This window comes from Cucurbita moschata, unplaced genomic scaffold (assembly GCF_002738365.1).
Source record: "Cucurbita moschata cultivar Rifu unplaced genomic scaffold, Cmos_1.0 Cmo_Scf00051, whole genome shotgun sequence".
In the NCBI taxonomy this organism is placed as follows: Eukaryota; Viridiplantae; Streptophyta; class Magnoliopsida; order Cucurbitales; family Cucurbitaceae; genus Cucurbita; species Cucurbita moschata.
The window spans coordinates 825,535-843,414 of record NW_019268567.1 but is presented as its reverse complement, the minus strand read 5'-3'; the positions used below and the strand labels follow the sequence as shown (position 1 = coordinate 843,414).

Below are 17,880 nucleotides of genomic sequence, written 5' to 3'. Positions count from 1 at the left end.
ATTGAGTGTGAGATCTCACATCGGTTATGGAGGAGAACGAAACTTTATAAAGGAGTGAGTGGAAACGCATTTTAGAAGCTCGAAAGGAAAAACCAAAGAAGACAGCTATTACTTTGAGATTCGAAACTCGAACTTCTTAAATTTTTAATATTTACTACGACGGAGATTGAAATTCGAAACTCTAACTAAACTTTTTAATTAGTTAATTATATTATATGAATGTGAAAATTTGAACACAATAATAAAATAATAAAGATCACTACACTGTATATTCTTTTTAAGCACCGGTAGTTCAAATTTTAAAAGAATTATTGTTTGAAGTTGATGAACAAATAAATAATTGAAAAGTTGAGTTGAAATATTGAATCCAATTGATATTTTAATATATTATTATTATTATTATTATTATTATTATTATTATTATTATAAAGATTAAAAAAATTTGTAGTTAAAAGCAAAATGCTTTAACAGGCATGTTGCTTTATTTGCTGTCTGTCCCATTCCACTTTTTTTGATGTGTTGAATTGTCAAAAAGTTCACAACTAAAGCTGTTTTCTCACTTTCTATATTATTAATAAATTCATCCCAACATTTTTTTTTTAATTTAAACCAATTTGGTTACCCAAAAATAATAATAATAATAATTAAAGATTCCTCCTTCCATTTTTGTATTTTCAAGGCAAAATAATTAGGTTCATTTCAAAGAATGTTTTTAAGTTAAATTATAAATTAAACCTTTTTAAAATATTAATAGAGTGATTTTATTTTTAAGAAAAAAAAATCCAAAACTTTTGATTTTTAATTTAAAGTACACATTTATTAATACTTTTGAAGTATAAATTATGAGAATATACATCCAAAAAAGAATCAAATCAAAGAATTCTTTGTCTCATTTTATGCCTGTCCTTCCATTTTCTCTGTCTTTCTTTTTCTCTGTCTTTAAATTTTTCGAGAAATAGAGGCATGATTTGACTAATATACTTCGATCGTTTCTCGAATAAACACTTCTACACGACATTTGCCTTCATTCAATGTGATATAGTCACGTTCGTTACTATTCCCACCTACCATTACGAGTCATTTCAACATGTTTTGTTTCAATTGCATGCTTCTTAAGAAAATCTTCCAATCAAGCAATTTTATATTTAGTGACCTCTAGAATGTTCTTTTAAGATGTAGGTGAGTAAAGACAAAACATGTTAAAAGAATTAGTGTTGGTATGTGGAAATAGTGTTCGCTCTTAGAAGTGAGAAGTAAATAATGAGAGCATGTTGCATGGGAGGTAGGAGAATGTCCGAATTTCAAATTTTCAGTAATGGGGTTTTTTTTTTGTTTAAATAATGTCGTTTAACATTATCGTGGGGAAGATCCGTGACGACGATATTCTCTTTTTTTAATGAAAATAGACAAAAGTAAAAAAAAAAAAAAAAAGGTTAAATGAAAAGAAGTAGCATAAGGTAATAATAGAGATGCAAAATTGAATGTCCAAACTCTAAAGTGGTCAGTATTTGGTAGATTTTGTTGAAAAGTAGTTTGTCATTTAGAGGACAAAATTGTCCTTTCCCTCTGGACACACATTTTTTCAACCATCTAACACTAATAACCGTCGGGTTCAGAGAGATCTTTCTATATCGAAATCTCAGTTGAAAAAATCTTAGAGAAAGTATTAAAGAAGTTAAAAAGGAAAAAAATACGAGTAATAGACAACGTTAGATTGGAGATTGAACTATAGACGTGGAAGGAAATGAAAGAGGAAGGATCATGGGGGTATGAAACGACGTTCGTCCACATACAAACAGAATGTTCATATGATCGAATAACTCGATAAACTTGAACTAACCCATTTAAATCATAAAATTTAGGTTGGGTTGAAAATTTGAAGAAATAGAAACTCATTTAGCTTGCTGGATTAACATTTTTTCCGTCTGAAAACAAAAGAATGTTTATAGCTAATGTTAATGATAGATTATAACGGGTAAATATTTGTTATTTAAATTATATACGATTTTAATTATTAATATAACATGTGTCGGAACAAAAAAAAACCAAAATCCAACCACCTTAAAATTTGAAAAAAACAATAAAAAAAAAAAAACATTAACCTATTTGGTTGGCACCGGACGACAAAAGTTGAAAGAGTTGGTAACGTAAAGAATAATGTTTTCAAAAAAAAATAATAATAATAATAATTTTTTTTTTTTAAGAGGGAATCTAGGACTGTGAAAATGGATGGGACGTGCCACATCACTGATTGGATTTTGGTACATTATGCCAACATTAAAATAAACAATTTAATAAAACAAAATAAAAATATTTCCGCTTACGACCGATGAGTCTCAAGGGTCGCCTCGTAAGATAATTCCCACTAAACAATGAGTAAAATCATGTGTTAGACGAACACGACTCTCCACAACAGTATAATATGACTTAAATTTGCAACAGTGTTGTAAGCGGTCTTGCTGCTACAATTCACTAAGAGTCAACCCTTTGTCACTCTCGTGAATACTCTTATCTTCCGGCTAGTTTTGAACGGAAACCGTTAATACTCGAATTTTCATTAATATCAAGAAAAATAAGTGTGAAAACAAAAAAGAATAGACTATATTAAGCTTGAAAAATGGCTGATTGATCCATAGAAAGGGCATCATCATCATCTTCCTCCTCCTTGACATAACAACACACTGTTTCCATTACTACTAACACACTAAAAACCAGAGCGCACCATTAACACTGACCTCTCTATCGCTACTCTACTCTACTATTCCACTAAATGATGATGATGATGAATGACATGACTGACACCCATCTCACTCTCACCACCACCACGCCACCAGCGCCACCACCACCACCACAATCCCCAATCCCATCTCCCTAAACTGTACACAAACTCCGTACTACAATTTTCAAATGCTCAGAAGATCAGGCGGTGGCTGTGTTGTTTTCTTTGGTGAATCCAACGCCACCGTTGTTCCCGGTGGTGACATTGCCGATGTTGCTTCGCCTTCTTTACAGCTTGGTGCCCTCGACAGCTCTGTCAGGATTTGAACTACTTCTCTCATTGTTGGCCGCTCCACTGCCTGCTCTTCCACACACAGCATTGCTACATAGAACATATGACTCACTTCATTCAGCGGCACCGACGACAGCCGTGGATCGATGATTTTCACCACCCCTTCATTGTTGGGGCTCGTCATTTTTCTAACCCATTGAACTATGTCAACCCCGTCCCCGAATTCCCCGACCGGCTTTCGCCCGCTCACCAATTCTAAAAGTACTACTCCAAAGCTATAAACATCGCTCTTCTCGTCCACTCGTAATGTATAAGCGTATTCTGCATAACATATATAAGTTCAATTTATAATCACATTTCAGCCACAACCATGTTCGAGTAATAATACGATATTAAATTGTTACCTGGAGCTATGTATCCGTAAGAACCAGCTATGGCGGACATACACTCTGATGTACCCGAATCCTGAAGAAACTTGGCAAGCCCAAAATCAGCAACATGAGCTTCGTAATCAGAATCCAGAAGAATGTTGTTTGATTTCACATCTCGATGAACAATCAATGGCGAACAATCATGATGTAAATAGCATAGACCTTTAGCAGCTTCAATGGCGATTTTGTACCTTGTGTCCCACTGCAAATGGCCGCCCTTCTTCCCGTGAAGAACTTCCCCTAAACTCCCATTAGGCATGTATTCATAAACCAGGAGATTGGTTTCGTGATTTGAACAGAAACCCAATAATCTAACGATGTGGCGATGTTTAATTCTCCCCAGAGTTTGTATCTCAGCGTTGAATCCATGGTCATGGGACGACCCACGGCTCATTGCCGGAAGCCTTTTCACGGCGACATGATCACCGCTCGGCATAAAACCTTTGTAAACAATCCCAGCGCCTCCTTTTCCGATGATGTTGTCTTCTTTCAAGGAGTTCAAAATGTCATCGACTGTGAAATCTAGTCTTTGGAATGCGGTTAGTTTCCAAGCGCGAGAGCCGCTCGCTCGTTTTAGCGATCTAGCTTTGATGATTGCTGCGATTGCGAAGGCGATGGAGCAGACGAGTAAGACGATGACGAGCAGAAGCTTAACAGAGGCAGAGAGTGAGGGTTTTAAATGAGGGGGGTGAGTGCCATTGTCGACGCCATTTCTGCAAGGTCCTAAGTATGGACCGCAGAGATCTGGGTTGCCTAGGAATGAGGTGTAGTTGAAGTAGCTAAACTGGCCGGTGCCCGGAACTAAACCGGAGAGATTGTTATATGAAAAATCAACGGATGTTAAGCTCTGCATTGAGGATATTGAAGCAGGAACGCTTCCGATTAAGTGATTTCTTGAGAGATTCAGATAGTTCAATATTCTCATTGTGGTGATTTCATTCGGAATCTCACCGGAGAGTTCGTTGCGACTGAGATCGACGAAGGTCAAGAGCTTACATTGGCTGATTTCAGGGGCGATTTGGCCGGAGAATTTGTTGTGGCTGAAATCGATCTTCGATAACTGCTGTAATCGACCGATTTCAGGTGGGATTTGGCCGGAGAATTTATTCCCATCGAGTAGAAGCTTCTGGACACCGGAGAAATTTCCAACCATCGGTGGAAGGGATCCCGAGAGGCGATTGTTTGAGAGACTAATTTGGCCGAGATTTGCAGAGACAGAATCCGTGACCGGAAACTCTCCGGTGAGGAAATTGTTCTGCAACTCAACTTGGGAAAGATTTGGCAAACTGAACAGACCCTTTGGAATCGAACCATTGAGAAAATTTTCCCCCATTCGAATACGGCTCAATGATTCGCATCGACCGAGAGATTCAGGGATTGGACCGAACAAGAAATTCCCGAGGGTAATCAGAGTTTGAAGCCGGTTTCCATGGCACATATCGGGAGGTAAAGTTCCAGTCAACTTGTTCGACGAAATGTCAAGAACAACAAGCTTGCCATTCTTCCCCAAATTATAAGGAATAGAGCCAGTGAAGTTATTTTCCCACAACTGCAACACTTCCAGCTCCGTTAACTCACCGATGAACTGTGGAATAGCTCCATGAAGCTTATTCCTGAACAGATGCAAAAGCGTCAAGTTCTTGAGTTGAGAGAACGAGTCCGGAATCTCCCCAACAAGAATGTTGTTAGACAAATCCATGGATTTCAACTCGGTTAAGCTCCCAAGCTCTGGAATCAAAGGCCCAGAAAACACGTTCACCTGAAGAAACAGAGTATCCAATTTCCGAAGTTTTCCAAGTTCGCGAGGAATCTCACCCATTAACCCACAGTTTGCCGCATCCAATCGAACCAGCTCCGATAAGTTTCCGATCTCCGGCGGCAAACCGCCATCGTAGGTATTGTAATACCCAATATAAAGTTCACGAAGCCTCGTTAAATTACCAATCTCCGGCGGAATCGGACCTTGAAGCTCATTTCCAGAAACAGCCAAGTACTCCATGAACTGCCAGGTTCCATACTCCGGCGGAATCACACCGGAGAAGAAGTTCCCACCGAGATGCAAATGGCGAAGATTCGGCAACTCAATGACCACAAGCGGCAAGTTCCCAGACATATTATTGTTATACAAATCAAGAACCTCCAGATTCGTAAGCAAGGAGAGTTGCAAAGGGAAGGTTCCATTAATCAGATTGTTAGAGAGGTTAAGGTATTTAAGCGGAGAGATAGCAGAGATCTCCGGCGGAATGGGGCCGGAAATCTGATTAGCCGCAAGAGAGAGATTCGCGAGAAACCGAAGACTACCCAGGTCAGGAGAAAGAGTGCCGGAGAGATTCAATCCGGAAAGGTCAAGGCCGACGACATGGCGGCGGAAATCGCAGACGACTCCAGTCCAAGTACAGTGGTGAGTAGCAGCATCCCAGTTGGAAAGCGGCGAGTGAGAGTCATCGGAGAGGGAGGTTTTGAGAGATAGAAGAGCACGAAATTCAGGCAAGTGAGAAGAAAGGGAGAGATGGGTATGAAGGTGAAGAAGGAGAAAGAGGAGCAGAAGAAGCTTCATTTCAATGGCGATTTCAGTCGGAAAATGGGAGAGAAATTGAGAGAGAAGGCGTTGGTTAGGAAGTAGGGTGGGAGTAGAAGAAGGAATGTGAGCTGTTGGTCATTTTATCTTCCAAATTTTATTATTATTATTATTATTTTAATAAAAATTAAAATGAAATTCTCTTTTGCAATTATTAATATTTATTTTCTTGCAATTTAATTACAAAAGGTGGTTCATGATAACTATCCCCAGAAAGAGTTTCATTTAATTTATATATATATATATATATATATATATATATATATATATTAATATATATACATATTTTTATTTATTTATTATATTGATTTATGAGTTTTTTTAAATATATACTTCTAATTTATTTGAATATAAAATTTTAATTAAATATTTAAGGGCGATGAAATATTGAAATCATGAGTCAAATTAAATCAACTACAAATTTTGGGCAAGAAATTAAAAATAAGATTTGAATCACAGCTTTTCAAACACAACAAAACAATAATAAAAACTTTAATTAAAAATAATAATATTAATTATTTTTTCATTGTAGCAATAATAATAATAATAATTAAAAGTTTGTAATTAATATTGGTAACGTTGTGTTCTTACACGTGGCTATAAATGATTGAAATTTTTCTTTTTTATTATTTTTAATATATACCCTCGTATTTTTGTAATTTAGGAAAATGAAAATCAATTAAAATAAATATAATAATTGAATTTATATTAGTTAGGAACCGAAATGATGACATTTAAATGATTTAAATGATATTGCTGATATGTTGTTGGCATAATTCATGGATATTGTTTACTAAAAAGAATAGAATACTTTTTATTATATTTTAACAATTATTAATTTTTAATAACCATAAATGTAATATTATAATAATATTTAAAATAGTAGGAAGAAAAGTGGGGACCATTTAAAACTGAAATTATGGTACCAAATGGATGAGTATATGGTGGGGCCCACCCACCCAAAATTGGCAATTAAATTACCAAAAAGCCCTCATCTTTAAAGGCAACTCTCCTACCTCTCTCAATTCAATTTCTCTTTCCAATTTCATGCATAAATTATTGTTTTTTTTAAATATTAATTGATTTATATTATCCTATTCAGTTGCATTTTTTAAAAATTGACATTATTATGAAAATTAAAAATATTTAATGTATAAATAAATAGTTCAGAAGAGTTAAATTTTAATATTTTTATTTAAGGTTTAAAGGTCTTTTATTTATTTTTAATTTCATAAGGGAAATTTACTGAATTGCCCTGGGTGCCACGTGCAACAAACGTCACCTTACTGGGGACCACAAACACAACAAACCTTTAACCTTCTACCCCCTCCATCCATGACCGATCACGTGGGTCCCCACGTGAGATGAAAATGACGGAGCAGCCAAAACTAACCCCACAATTACCACACTACCCCTTCCCTGCCACCTTTACTTTACTCAAGAGAACGTGTCCTACGCCTGATCGGAGTTGGACCCTATTGTCATTTTCCTTATGATCCGACTGTTTGGTAAGGTTTTGCAATAAGTTTTGAGACACATATTTAATATTCTTATTTGTATTTTTAGAATTTAAGATATTATTATTATTTACAAAACTTAAAAATTCATATTTTTCACGTTATTAAAAAATGTCAACTCATGAATCGACCGTGTAACCGTCCAAATCTATTGCCAGTAGATATTTTCTTCTATAGAATTTTCTTTTCCGTCTTTCCTTAAAATTTTTAAAGTTTTTAAAACGCGTTTATTAACGAGAGATTTTCACACTCTTGTAAAGTGTTTTGTTTCCCTCTCGTGTTGAGATATATTATTTATGGAATATATCTTAAATATTATATCTTAATATTCTTCCATTTATGGTTAGACTTATAGTATATTTTACTTTATTCTAGTATTTAATTATTTTATATTTTCCTCATTTGTACTGGCTTGTATCCTATTTAAAGGATATCAATATCAATGATAATACACACCTTTCCAATTTTATTTTCTATCTCATTCTTAACATCTCGGATCTCAAAATTCATCCATTTTGGGGCTCAGCATCCTCGTTGGCACACTGTCTGGTGTCCACCACTGTCTAGTGTCTAGGAAGGGAACCAAACATTTTTTTATAATGGTGTGAAAACATCTCTTTGCGGCTTAGACGGTTACAAACACAAATATTAGGGTTTCTAAAAATGCAATCTAAATTTAAATCCTAAATAGAAAAAAAACTCAATCCAATCGTTATGGTTTGGGTTGAGTAGTCTGGATTGGTCGGTTATTAGGTCATTTAAACACCCACCATTAGTAATAATATTTATTATATTTGTATGTGATTATTTAATTATTAGTAGTATTATTAATTATAAAAAAAAATTAGTAAAATGAAAAAAAAAATTAATTAAATAAGTTCAATTAATTATACAGCTTTCAAAAGTTAAAAAAGAAATGTCAACATTACCAATGTATTTAGAGTAGTAATTAAATAATTAGCTAATTAATATTTTCAATTAATTAAATTAATAAGAAAAGAATCCATTAGTGAGAAATCCAAGAACATCCAGCTATGATCAACTTAAACAGAAAAAAAATATATCAATAATAATTAAAAATAATTAAAAATAAAAGAATAAGCCCACTAATCAAGGTTTAGGGAATCATTTAGTGAGGTTAATTAAAGATTTAAGAGGGAGCTCTGTTAAAATTTAAAAATCTCTCCTCCTTTTCCTCTTCCCAACCACTTCCTAATTTTAATCCATTTTTTTTTATTTTTTTTATTTTTTAAAAATAAATTATAATAATAATTTTGATTTGTGTTTTCCCACAATTGGGACTCACCCATCAATGCGCTGTCGTTTCTCTCCCTCTTTCATCTTCTTAATAATTCGTATGATATCAAATAATAATAACAATAATAATGCTACTAATTAGGGATATAACTTATAAGATAAAGTACCAAACTTAGTACTATAGTTTAAATATATCTCATAAACTTTATAAACTATACCCGTTAACAATGATATACCTGAATAGTTTATTATCACTATACTCGGTGTCTTAAATACAGTTTTAATAATATTGATGTATCAGTAGTGTAACGACCTATATCCACCGCTAGTAAATATTGTCCTATTTGAGCTTTCCCTTTCGAGCTTTCCCTCAAGGCTTTAAAACGCGTATGCTAGGGGAAGGTTTCCACACTCTTATAAATGGTGGTTTGTTCTCCTCTCCAACCAACGTGAGACATCACAGTCCATCCCTCTTTGGGGTCTAGTGTCCTCGCTCGTACTCTTTTCTTCCTCCAATCGATGTGGGACCACTCCCAAATCCATCCCCATTTGGAGCCTAGCGTCTTTACTAACACACCGCCTCGTGTCTACCCCCTTTTGGGGAACAGTGAGAAGGCTAGCACATTGTCTTGTGTCTGACTCTCTGATACCAATTGTGATGTCCCACATTGGTTGGGGAGGAGAACAAACCACCATTTAGAAGGGTGTGGAAACTTTCCTTTATCAGACACGTTTTAAAGCCTTGAGGGGAAGCCCGAAAGGGAAAGCCTAAAGAGAACAATATCTACTAACGGTGGATCTGGGTCGTTACAAGTAATCTCAATTCATTTATATACCCATGTGTTCGTTTTGGCCCTTTACATATCATTACGCATCTACTAGGGAGAGGTTTCTCCACAACCCTTATAAGAAAATGTTTCGTTCCTCTCTCCAACCAACGTGGAATAGGGAGAGGTTTCTCCACAACCCTTATAAAAAAATGTTTCATTCCTCTCTCCAACCAATGTGGAATCTCACAATCCATCCTTTTGAGGGCCAGAGCCAGTATCATTGCTAGCACACCTCTCCGTGTCTAGCTTTGATATCATTTACATAAGCTCAAGCTCACGAGAGAGAGGTTTATACTCGTTAAAGGGAGAGAGAGAGAGAGAGGAAAGAGAATGAAAGGCGATGAAAGGAAATGATTAAAGGCAATGAGAATCCAACATGATTTTAGGGTTAACCAATGGGTATGGAAAGGAGAGAAGTTTATGAGTACAAACTCAAAGCCTCTCCCTTTAAACATTATACACAATAATGAATTATTATGAATGCCCTCTTCACTTTGTTGTTCGTGTTTTAGATAAAAAGATGCAAAAAAGTTCACTTTCAACCCCTTTTCCCTTACTCCAAAACAATAAAGATAAAACCCCCTTTTCCCAACTTTTTAGGGGATCACCCTTTCCATTATGTTTGACCACTTTTATTATTGTTTATTTACCCTTTCTTTTTATTAATAGTCCCCGTAGATTCTAAAAATAAATTTGAATCGTGATGTTCCAGTAAAGAAATGAACCGAGATCACATTCGAACGAGAATGATGGTATGATGATTTGAAACTCCTCCTTTTCCGTTGCTCTTCATAGGAACTTTCATACTTGAACGGGGTGATCTCTTAAAAAAATTTCTAGAAAGCATATGAATGAGAACAAAACATGGTTAAAGAACATGTGTTAGTGTGTGTTCGTATAAGCTTTTATGGCTTTGTTTTGGGCTTCCTCAAAAGGTCTCGTCCCGATGGAGAGTGTATTATTTGATTATAAACCCATGACCATTCTCTAAATTAACGAATGTGGGACACTTTCATCCAACAATATAGACCCAAAAAAATAAATGGAGAATTTTGTAAGAACCAAGAATGAACTAAGAAATGAGAATAGGGATAAAGATATCTATCTAACCCACCGAGATCCACCTTGAATGGAATAAGAAATACTCATTTAAATGAGAACTACACGGAGACGGGGATTATATTCACCGTCTCCGCACCACCCCCTCACTTGCTTAGTGTATATGTATATATGTATATGTATATGTATTCATACGTGTGTATATATTCAATTTTCTCGACCAACACTCACCGGAAACACAGCCAGTCAGTGAAGGAGAAGAAAACAGGGACAACGCCAGACAAGCCAAGCCAAGCCAAGCCAAGCCTGTGAGAATGAGAACAAGTCGGCTCCCACGCTTCGGCTTAAATATACTTTTTATTCTCTTTTTTCTCCCCACAAATACTACCGTAATATATAATCTCCTTAATATATTATTTAACACCTAAATAATATTACATTTTTTATTTTTTATTTTTAAAAATTAAGTTTAACCCAACTCATTAATTACTAAAATAAAATTAGTAAGTTAAATAATATTAACTTTAAATTAGATGTATTAACAAGGTACTCAATCTATAAAATAATAATATTCAAAATAAAAATTATTAACAAATCCTTTATTCATATTTAATTTAAATTAGTCATTTTAAGATAATATATTTTGTTTTTTTTGACAAAGTCAATTTTCTCAAAAACCTTTCTTATTATATTTTTATTTTAAAATAAGTCATTTTCTTTACAAAAACTAAGTTAATGAATTTAAAACAATAAAATAAAATAAACCATTTATTTTTTTTAATTATTATATTTCAATAGTAATAAAAATATTTTATTTTTAACTTACCTCAATGGTTCAAAGGAAGGGTCCGCCTGTAATATAATTTTACTACTCTCTCTTTTTTTTCATAATATTTTAAAAAATATATTCCTTTACATAATTTCTATTTTTCAATTCAATATAATTTCATTTGAATTTAATTACATTTCATAAATAAAAATATAAAATAATATTTAACCTAATTTCTAAAAATTCAAATTTTAATCTTATATCTTCCCAAGCAAAATAAGGTAGGGCACGAATTGCAAGCTCCCTTTTGCCTTTGCACTGGAGGGCCAATCTTCGTCTGGTCTGAGAAAACCTTTGCACGCCTCCGTTACCTTTTAGGAGGCCTATGCCCCATAGAAACTATCTACTTGAGACTGTCCCTTGGCCCGTAGGTCCTGACACAAGGTTAGAATTCTAGGTCCCGACACAAGTGGGCCTTCTTCGCCCTCCACCTAAGCCATGAAAGGCACAAAGCCAATCCCAGGGAACAATTGGATTAGGTCGGGAAGGGGAATGTAATTCCCATCCCAGCACTGTTTATCTACCGAAAAGAAATCTTTTTCCACTCTCTTCTCTTTTCCGACTTTGGATATAGTCAATTTGAACTGGGTCGGTCGAAAAAGACATATTTGGCTCAAATAATGGGGGAGAAATTAATTAAGAACAAAATCTTGAAAGAAGTGGACTTTGCCACACAAATAGTGACATTCCAAATAAAAAAGTGGGTGGAGACGGTGGCGAGACCACTCCCATTTCCTACAACTCAACTCTCTTTGACAAAATGAAAGCGACTTCACCAAAAAATTCAATATGAACACCCAAATATATATATATATATATATATATATATATATAAGCCATTGTAGGCAGTTCACATTCACACGTGCGACTCAAACATATTAATATTCATTCAACTAAGCCACTCATAGAAGAAGGTAAAAGATTTGGCAATCGTGAATGATGGAAGAAGAACAAGATTCATCGTTGCTATTTCATGATCAGTATCAATTATTCAACGCCACCCCCACCTCCGATTCACCTCCATTATTCAACCACTGGCGGTCTTGCGGTGGCTCAGCGGCCGTGGCATCTTCATCGTCTCAGATGATCTTATTTCAGGAGGGTAAGTTTTGTCCGGCGGCGGCTGAGATTTGGCCGTTGGTTAATGTTGGTAGAAATCCGCCGCGTGCTAAAGATCACGTTCTGGCTGAGAGGAAACGCCGGGAGAAACTCAGCCAGAGATTCATTGCTCTTTCAGCCCTCTTACCTGGCCTTAAGAAGGTACCCAAATTATACTAATTTTACCTTTAATTAGGCATAATATGGAATCATCAGCTATAAGTTTTCCCGACTTTACTTTTGAGTATTCTCAAAAAGTCCTCGTACTCATAGAAATTCTTTATAAACTCATGAACCTTCTTTAAATTAGCTTACGCTCAAAGTGAATAATCATATCATTGTGGAGAGTCAGTGATTCTTTACTTATAAACCCACGACCATACCTTTACGTTAGCCATGTCGATAGAATTCTCAGATTTTGAACAAAGAATTGTGACCCTCGAAGGTGTAGTCAAAAGTGACTAAAATATCAAACAAAATGTGTACTTTGTTTGAAGGCTCAAGAGAAAGAGTCGAGTCTCGATTAAGGGGAGACTGTTCTAGGGCTCCATAGACCTCGGAGGAGGCTCTATGATGTACTTTGTTCGAGAAGAGAATTGGTGAGACGGAGTCCCACATTGATTAATTAAGAGGATGATCATGGGTTTATAAGCAACGAGGTCTACCTAATGCTAGATGTAAAGGCGCATAATAGATCGATATGAATAAAACCTGTTGTTGCTGATACTTTTGTCTCGGTTCCTTCTTCCATAACGGAGAAGGAAGAGGATAGACTATAGAAACAGACATCTCTTATCTCAATGACCACCGGTATATTAAATGAATGGAATTGGGATATGGATGGAATACAATGAAATAGAGCCATTTTGAGGTTCTCTATGAAATGGGACATGAAACGGGGCATGAAACGGAGCCACTACGAAGAAATACATCTCCATTGGGGCAAAGTCACGAAAGTTTATGGCTCAAAATAGACAATATCATATTGTTACGAGATTCATGATTGACCCATATCCATGATAGATTCATTATTATAATTTGTTTTACAGATGGATAAAGCCTCAATTCTAGGAGATGCAATCAAGTACATAAAACAGCTACAAGAACGTGTGGAATCACTAGAGGAAATGGGCAAGAACAGCAACATTGAATCAGCCATTTTCATAAAGAAATCCCATTTATGTAACAACATGAATGGTTGTTGTGATGATATTGATGGCGAAGAACACAATCACAAAACTGGATTTTCCGACCAAAAACTAGTGGAAATGGAAGCCAAAATCTCAGACAAACATGTTCTTGTTCGAATCCACTGTGAGAAACATGAGGGTTTGTTGGCGAAGTTATTAGAGGAAATGGAGAAGCTGAATTTTAAGATCATTAATGGCAATGTCTTCCCCTTTGGCAGCTCAACCCAATATATGGTTTTTCTTCTTCAGGTTCCTTCTAACACCATCTCTTATTCAATTAATTCCGTGAATTTATGCATCCAAGTACCATTTTTTCGATCTAATTATGAATATATTCTCTTTCGTTGCAGAGAAATTCGGACTTTAATATAGAATCAAAAGAGCTCGTACGAAAGTTAGAAGATGAATTGTTCAAGTTCATAACAACATAACAATCCGTTGATCGATCAAGACACAAATAAATTTTTTTAAATTATAGCTTTAAATCTTTATCTGTATTTTGTTTGAACGGTAAAAATCTGATTATTCTAGATCATGCTCAAATCTTCACTTCACTTGTTTATATCCATACATTCTAGTTGTTTCTGCATCATCCCTGATGTTTGTTCTAATAATTAGAGATTATTAGTCACTTTTTTTAAATAATACATATAATAATTAGAAAAATTCGTTAAATAATTGGTGTATGTTTATTATTATTATTATTATTTTTTTTTAAATTATCGGATAATTATAAAACCTTTCGATAGATATATATATAAATTTTTAATTTCATGTCGAATGTGTTCTTGTCACTAACATCATCAATTTAGTATTTACGTTATTCTAAACTTACCCAAAATTAACTCACCATGTAATCTTTAAATAAGTGGGGACGGGGACGGGGACGGGGACGAAAAGTATATTTATATTAAGCGGGTCCCATTTATTTAACGAGAAAAAAATGTTCTCTACTCCCTCCCTTATTTTTCATCTAAACAGGAAATACATTTCCGGTTCAGGATGGATCCCTACCGATAAAATGGACATCTCTATCAAACCGTGCATAAGTTTAGGTCAGACTTTATCCAAATGAATTTAACGAATTTACTAAGATTTTTATCGTGTTGATCGAGTGAGTCAGTGAAAATTAAATTAAGAATAGAGATTGCAATATTGATTAAAGTTTAGAGTCCAAAATTGTTGGAGGGAAGTCAAACTCAAATGCCCCCACCAACCAATTTGGATCCAGTTAGGTGGACAAGAACATGATGGCCCAGATGGTTGTTGCCGACCCCTAATGTAATAGGTCGCATGAATTTGTGTTCAAGATTTAATTGAACTTAATTCCAATGCTGATAGAGACTGGGTTTGATTTTGGTAATCACTAGGAAAGCGATCTTTGAACCACAAACAAACAATATAAAACTCTGTTTTTTGTTTTATTTTAAACTCAAATATGAATTAGTCGTTGCCATATCCATTCGATAGATAGTTGAGTTAGATTTAAAAGAGTGACGTGATGCTTTGATTTTCATACATAATGATTTCTATTTCTAGTATATTTGTTAACAAAACGACCATAGAATAGATTCAGAGAGAGTGCTCGATCTTCTCAAACTCAATTCATCGCACATCTACTCAGTAACCGAACTTCAAGTTTAGAACCAGACCTTGACAAGCAAGATCACCTGAACATAATTTAACGACTTCAGCTTAGGCTAATAAAGTAAAAATAAGGCTGTCATGTATGGATGATAGCATCGGTTCGGAGGTCATGGAAACAAAGTCACGATAGTTAGATTTTCGCATTTAAGTCATGATCCTTGTGTTAGGAGAAGTCAACATCATTAATTTTAAAATCTTGATAAGAGATGTTAATTTTCAACTATGTTATTTTATGATGTTATTATTACGTTTCAAATAAATTTATGAACATTTAAAGTCCATGTAAAGTGAGTTATTTTTAAATGATTTTACGTGCACACACAAATATGTCTCGTAATAAGTTACAACAGTTATTTCCTTTCATTCCAGTTAAGCTGTTTGAAGCCGGACGAAGAATACATTTTTTTTTACGACTCCGGGTCAGAAAATGATGTATTGTAGTATGATATGTTAGTCCATGATATATTATAGCATGCCATGTGTACTATGATCTGTTATGTTAGGTGATGATATACCATGACATGTCATGATATGTTTTGAAATAAGATCTATATGATGCATCACCTCCTTATGCCATGATTCGGAAGCTATGTTATGTATGAACTGATGTATAAGAACTACGATGAAAGAATGGAGGTTGTCTTGAATTATTTATTACGCCATGATGGAAAGTATGAGAACTACATGCATAATTGTATGTGCACGTGCATCGGGATACTTCCCCATTATGATGTGTACGGACTCGTACACTATGAGACTAAAATGACCATCATGTTTACCATGATGCTATGACGATCGCTATTCCCTTCGAGTGTCTAGCAACCGCCTGTCGGCGAGTGTTAGCCCAACCAGCAGACCTAGAGGTGTGTGAACCCACTTGGTGGGCCCATATTCGCAAGTGTGAGTCGTGCGTAGAGAAATACTACATATCCAACTTAGCCCAACCAATAGACCCAGAGGTGTGCGAACCCACTTGGTGGATTCACGTTTGCACGTGTGGGGTCATGTGTAGAGAAGTACTACATATTCAACTTATCTCGGACGGGAAAGCCGCCAAAGAGAATGAAATGATAAGTTCCAGCATGTTGTATGTGTTTGCATTTCAATGACCTAATAGCGGGGTAAAGACAAGACACCCCTGTATGGATGACGAAAGTGACACGTAAAGATCATGGAACCAGTATTATGATAGTTGCGTTTCATCTTATTTTACGGTCCTAGGTTTGATTAGGGAAATATTTTGTTTTCTAGTTTTTGAATATATCGTTTATTCTCGTTTCTTATATGTTTTTTTTTATTAATTTAAAGATTTTATTTTTAACGTGCAAGTCTTATGACATCATTTTTTTAAAATATTTTAAAGTAACATTTGCATTTAATAGTTAAATCATGCATGAAGTAGTGGTGGGCTTAAAATCCAAAAGCGCCATAAAATCCACGAGAGATAGGTCTTGAACAATCGACCAATCAACATCCGAGGATAAGTTTCAAAGAAAATGTACGAAGCAGGAGAGATAGGAAATCCAAAAGCAAACGAATGGATGACACTTACATGCATATGGGATCCCCGAAAGAGAAAGCTTAAAGAGGACAATATCTACTAGTGATAGGCTTGAGCCGTTACATTTGGATTCACCTATAAAGCACACGAATGAGTATGATCCTCTTAACCCATATTTAGTGCTTGGATGAAGACCTTGATGCTTAGGATTTGATATTAAAAAGTATTAATGATGCAGGTAGCTTTGTGGATTCAGTATCAATTCGTTAACACGACATTTACAAGTTTATCTTTGCTTATTGCAGGACTCAGACACCATCTTGGCACATTAATCATGTCTACTTTAGCCTTCAAATGTGTAAGAAAAAAAATCCATAGACGGTTCTTATCCTTAGCCCAAGCTCACAGTTAGCAAATATTGTGTTTTTTGAGTTTTTTCTTTCGAGCTTCCCCTCAAGGTTTTAATAAGCATTTGCTAAGAAGAGGTTTCCACGCCCTTACAAAGAATGTTTCGTTCTCCTCTCCAATCAATATGAGATATATTGCTCGAAAATCGAAAGTATATCATTCTTGCCGTTATATCTTTATTTTGAAACAAGATTATATGCATCCAAAACTAGGAATGGAAGAAAAGAAGAAAGTTATTCAAAATAAGGTGGTGACATAATAAGTGGAAGTAGTAGGAGTATGAGTAGGAGTGGTGATAGATATCATTTTGGAACACATGTAGCATAGACAAAGGGTGAAGTGGAGACTATTCTGCATTGGCAGGAGCGGCCACAAGAAGAATCCCTGGTGCAAAAGCCGGAGGGACACTTTCCCATACTCGATCCCAGGCCTTTAAACATTTTTCTGGACACGCCATCCAACAACCTTTCTGCACCTTCATTTTGTACCAATTCTGAAGGAAGTTGAATGAGTTCATCTTCAATG

General features: G+C 35.2%; 2 protein-coding genes across 2 annotated transcripts; one reads left to right on the top strand and one right to left on the bottom strand.

Moving 5' to 3' along the window:
- Nucleotides 1-2,582: 2,582 nt before the first annotated feature.
- Nucleotides 2,583-6,093, bottom strand: LOC111435959 (leucine-rich repeat receptor-like serine/threonine-protein kinase BAM1). Its single transcript, XM_023073594.1, has 2 exons — nt 3,415-6,093; nt 2,583-3,331 (listed from the first exon to the last, which is right to left on the bottom strand). Exons 1-2 carry the CDS (start codon nt 5,996-5,998, stop codon nt 2,904-2,906), a joined length of 3,012 nt encoding a protein of 1,003 aa, XP_022929362.1. The 5' UTR covers nt 5,999-6,093; the 3' UTR covers nt 2,583-2,903.
- Nucleotides 6,094-12,425: 6,332 nt separating this feature from the next.
- Nucleotides 12,426-14,244, top strand: LOC111435876 (transcription factor bHLH25-like). The gene is made up of 3 exons (XM_023073447.1): nt 12,426-12,771; nt 13,659-14,048; nt 14,150-14,244. Exons 1-3 carry the CDS (start codon nt 12,448-12,450, stop codon nt 14,228-14,230), a joined length of 795 nt encoding a protein of 264 aa, XP_022929215.1. The 5' UTR covers nt 12,426-12,447; the 3' UTR covers nt 14,231-14,244.
- Nucleotides 14,245-17,880: the final 3,636 nt, after the last annotated feature.

What these genes read in the sequence shown, in the direction of transcription:
- LOC111435959 (XM_023073594.1), bottom strand. Translation starts at nt 5,998, where the DNA reads ATGAAGCTTCTTCTGCTCCTCTTTCTCCTTCTTCACCTTCATACCCAT. An exon ending in TTACGGATACATAGCTCCAG is followed by an intron (nt 3,332 to 3,414) that starts GTAACAATTTAA and finishes TATGTTATGCAG; the next exon opens with AATACGCTTATACATTACGA.
- LOC111435876 (XM_023073447.1), top strand. Translation starts at nt 12,448, where the DNA reads ATGATGGAAGAAGAACAAGATTCATCGTTGCTATTTCATGATCAGTAT. An exon ending in TCTTACCTGGCCTTAAGAAG is followed by an intron (nt 12,772 to 13,658) that starts GTACCCAAATTA and finishes TTTGTTTTACAG; the next exon opens with ATGGATAAAGCCTCAATTCT. An exon ending in ATATGGTTTTTCTTCTTCAG is followed by an intron (nt 14,049 to 14,149) that starts GTTCCTTCTAAC and finishes CTTTCGTTGCAG; the next exon opens with AGAAATTCGGACTTTAATAT.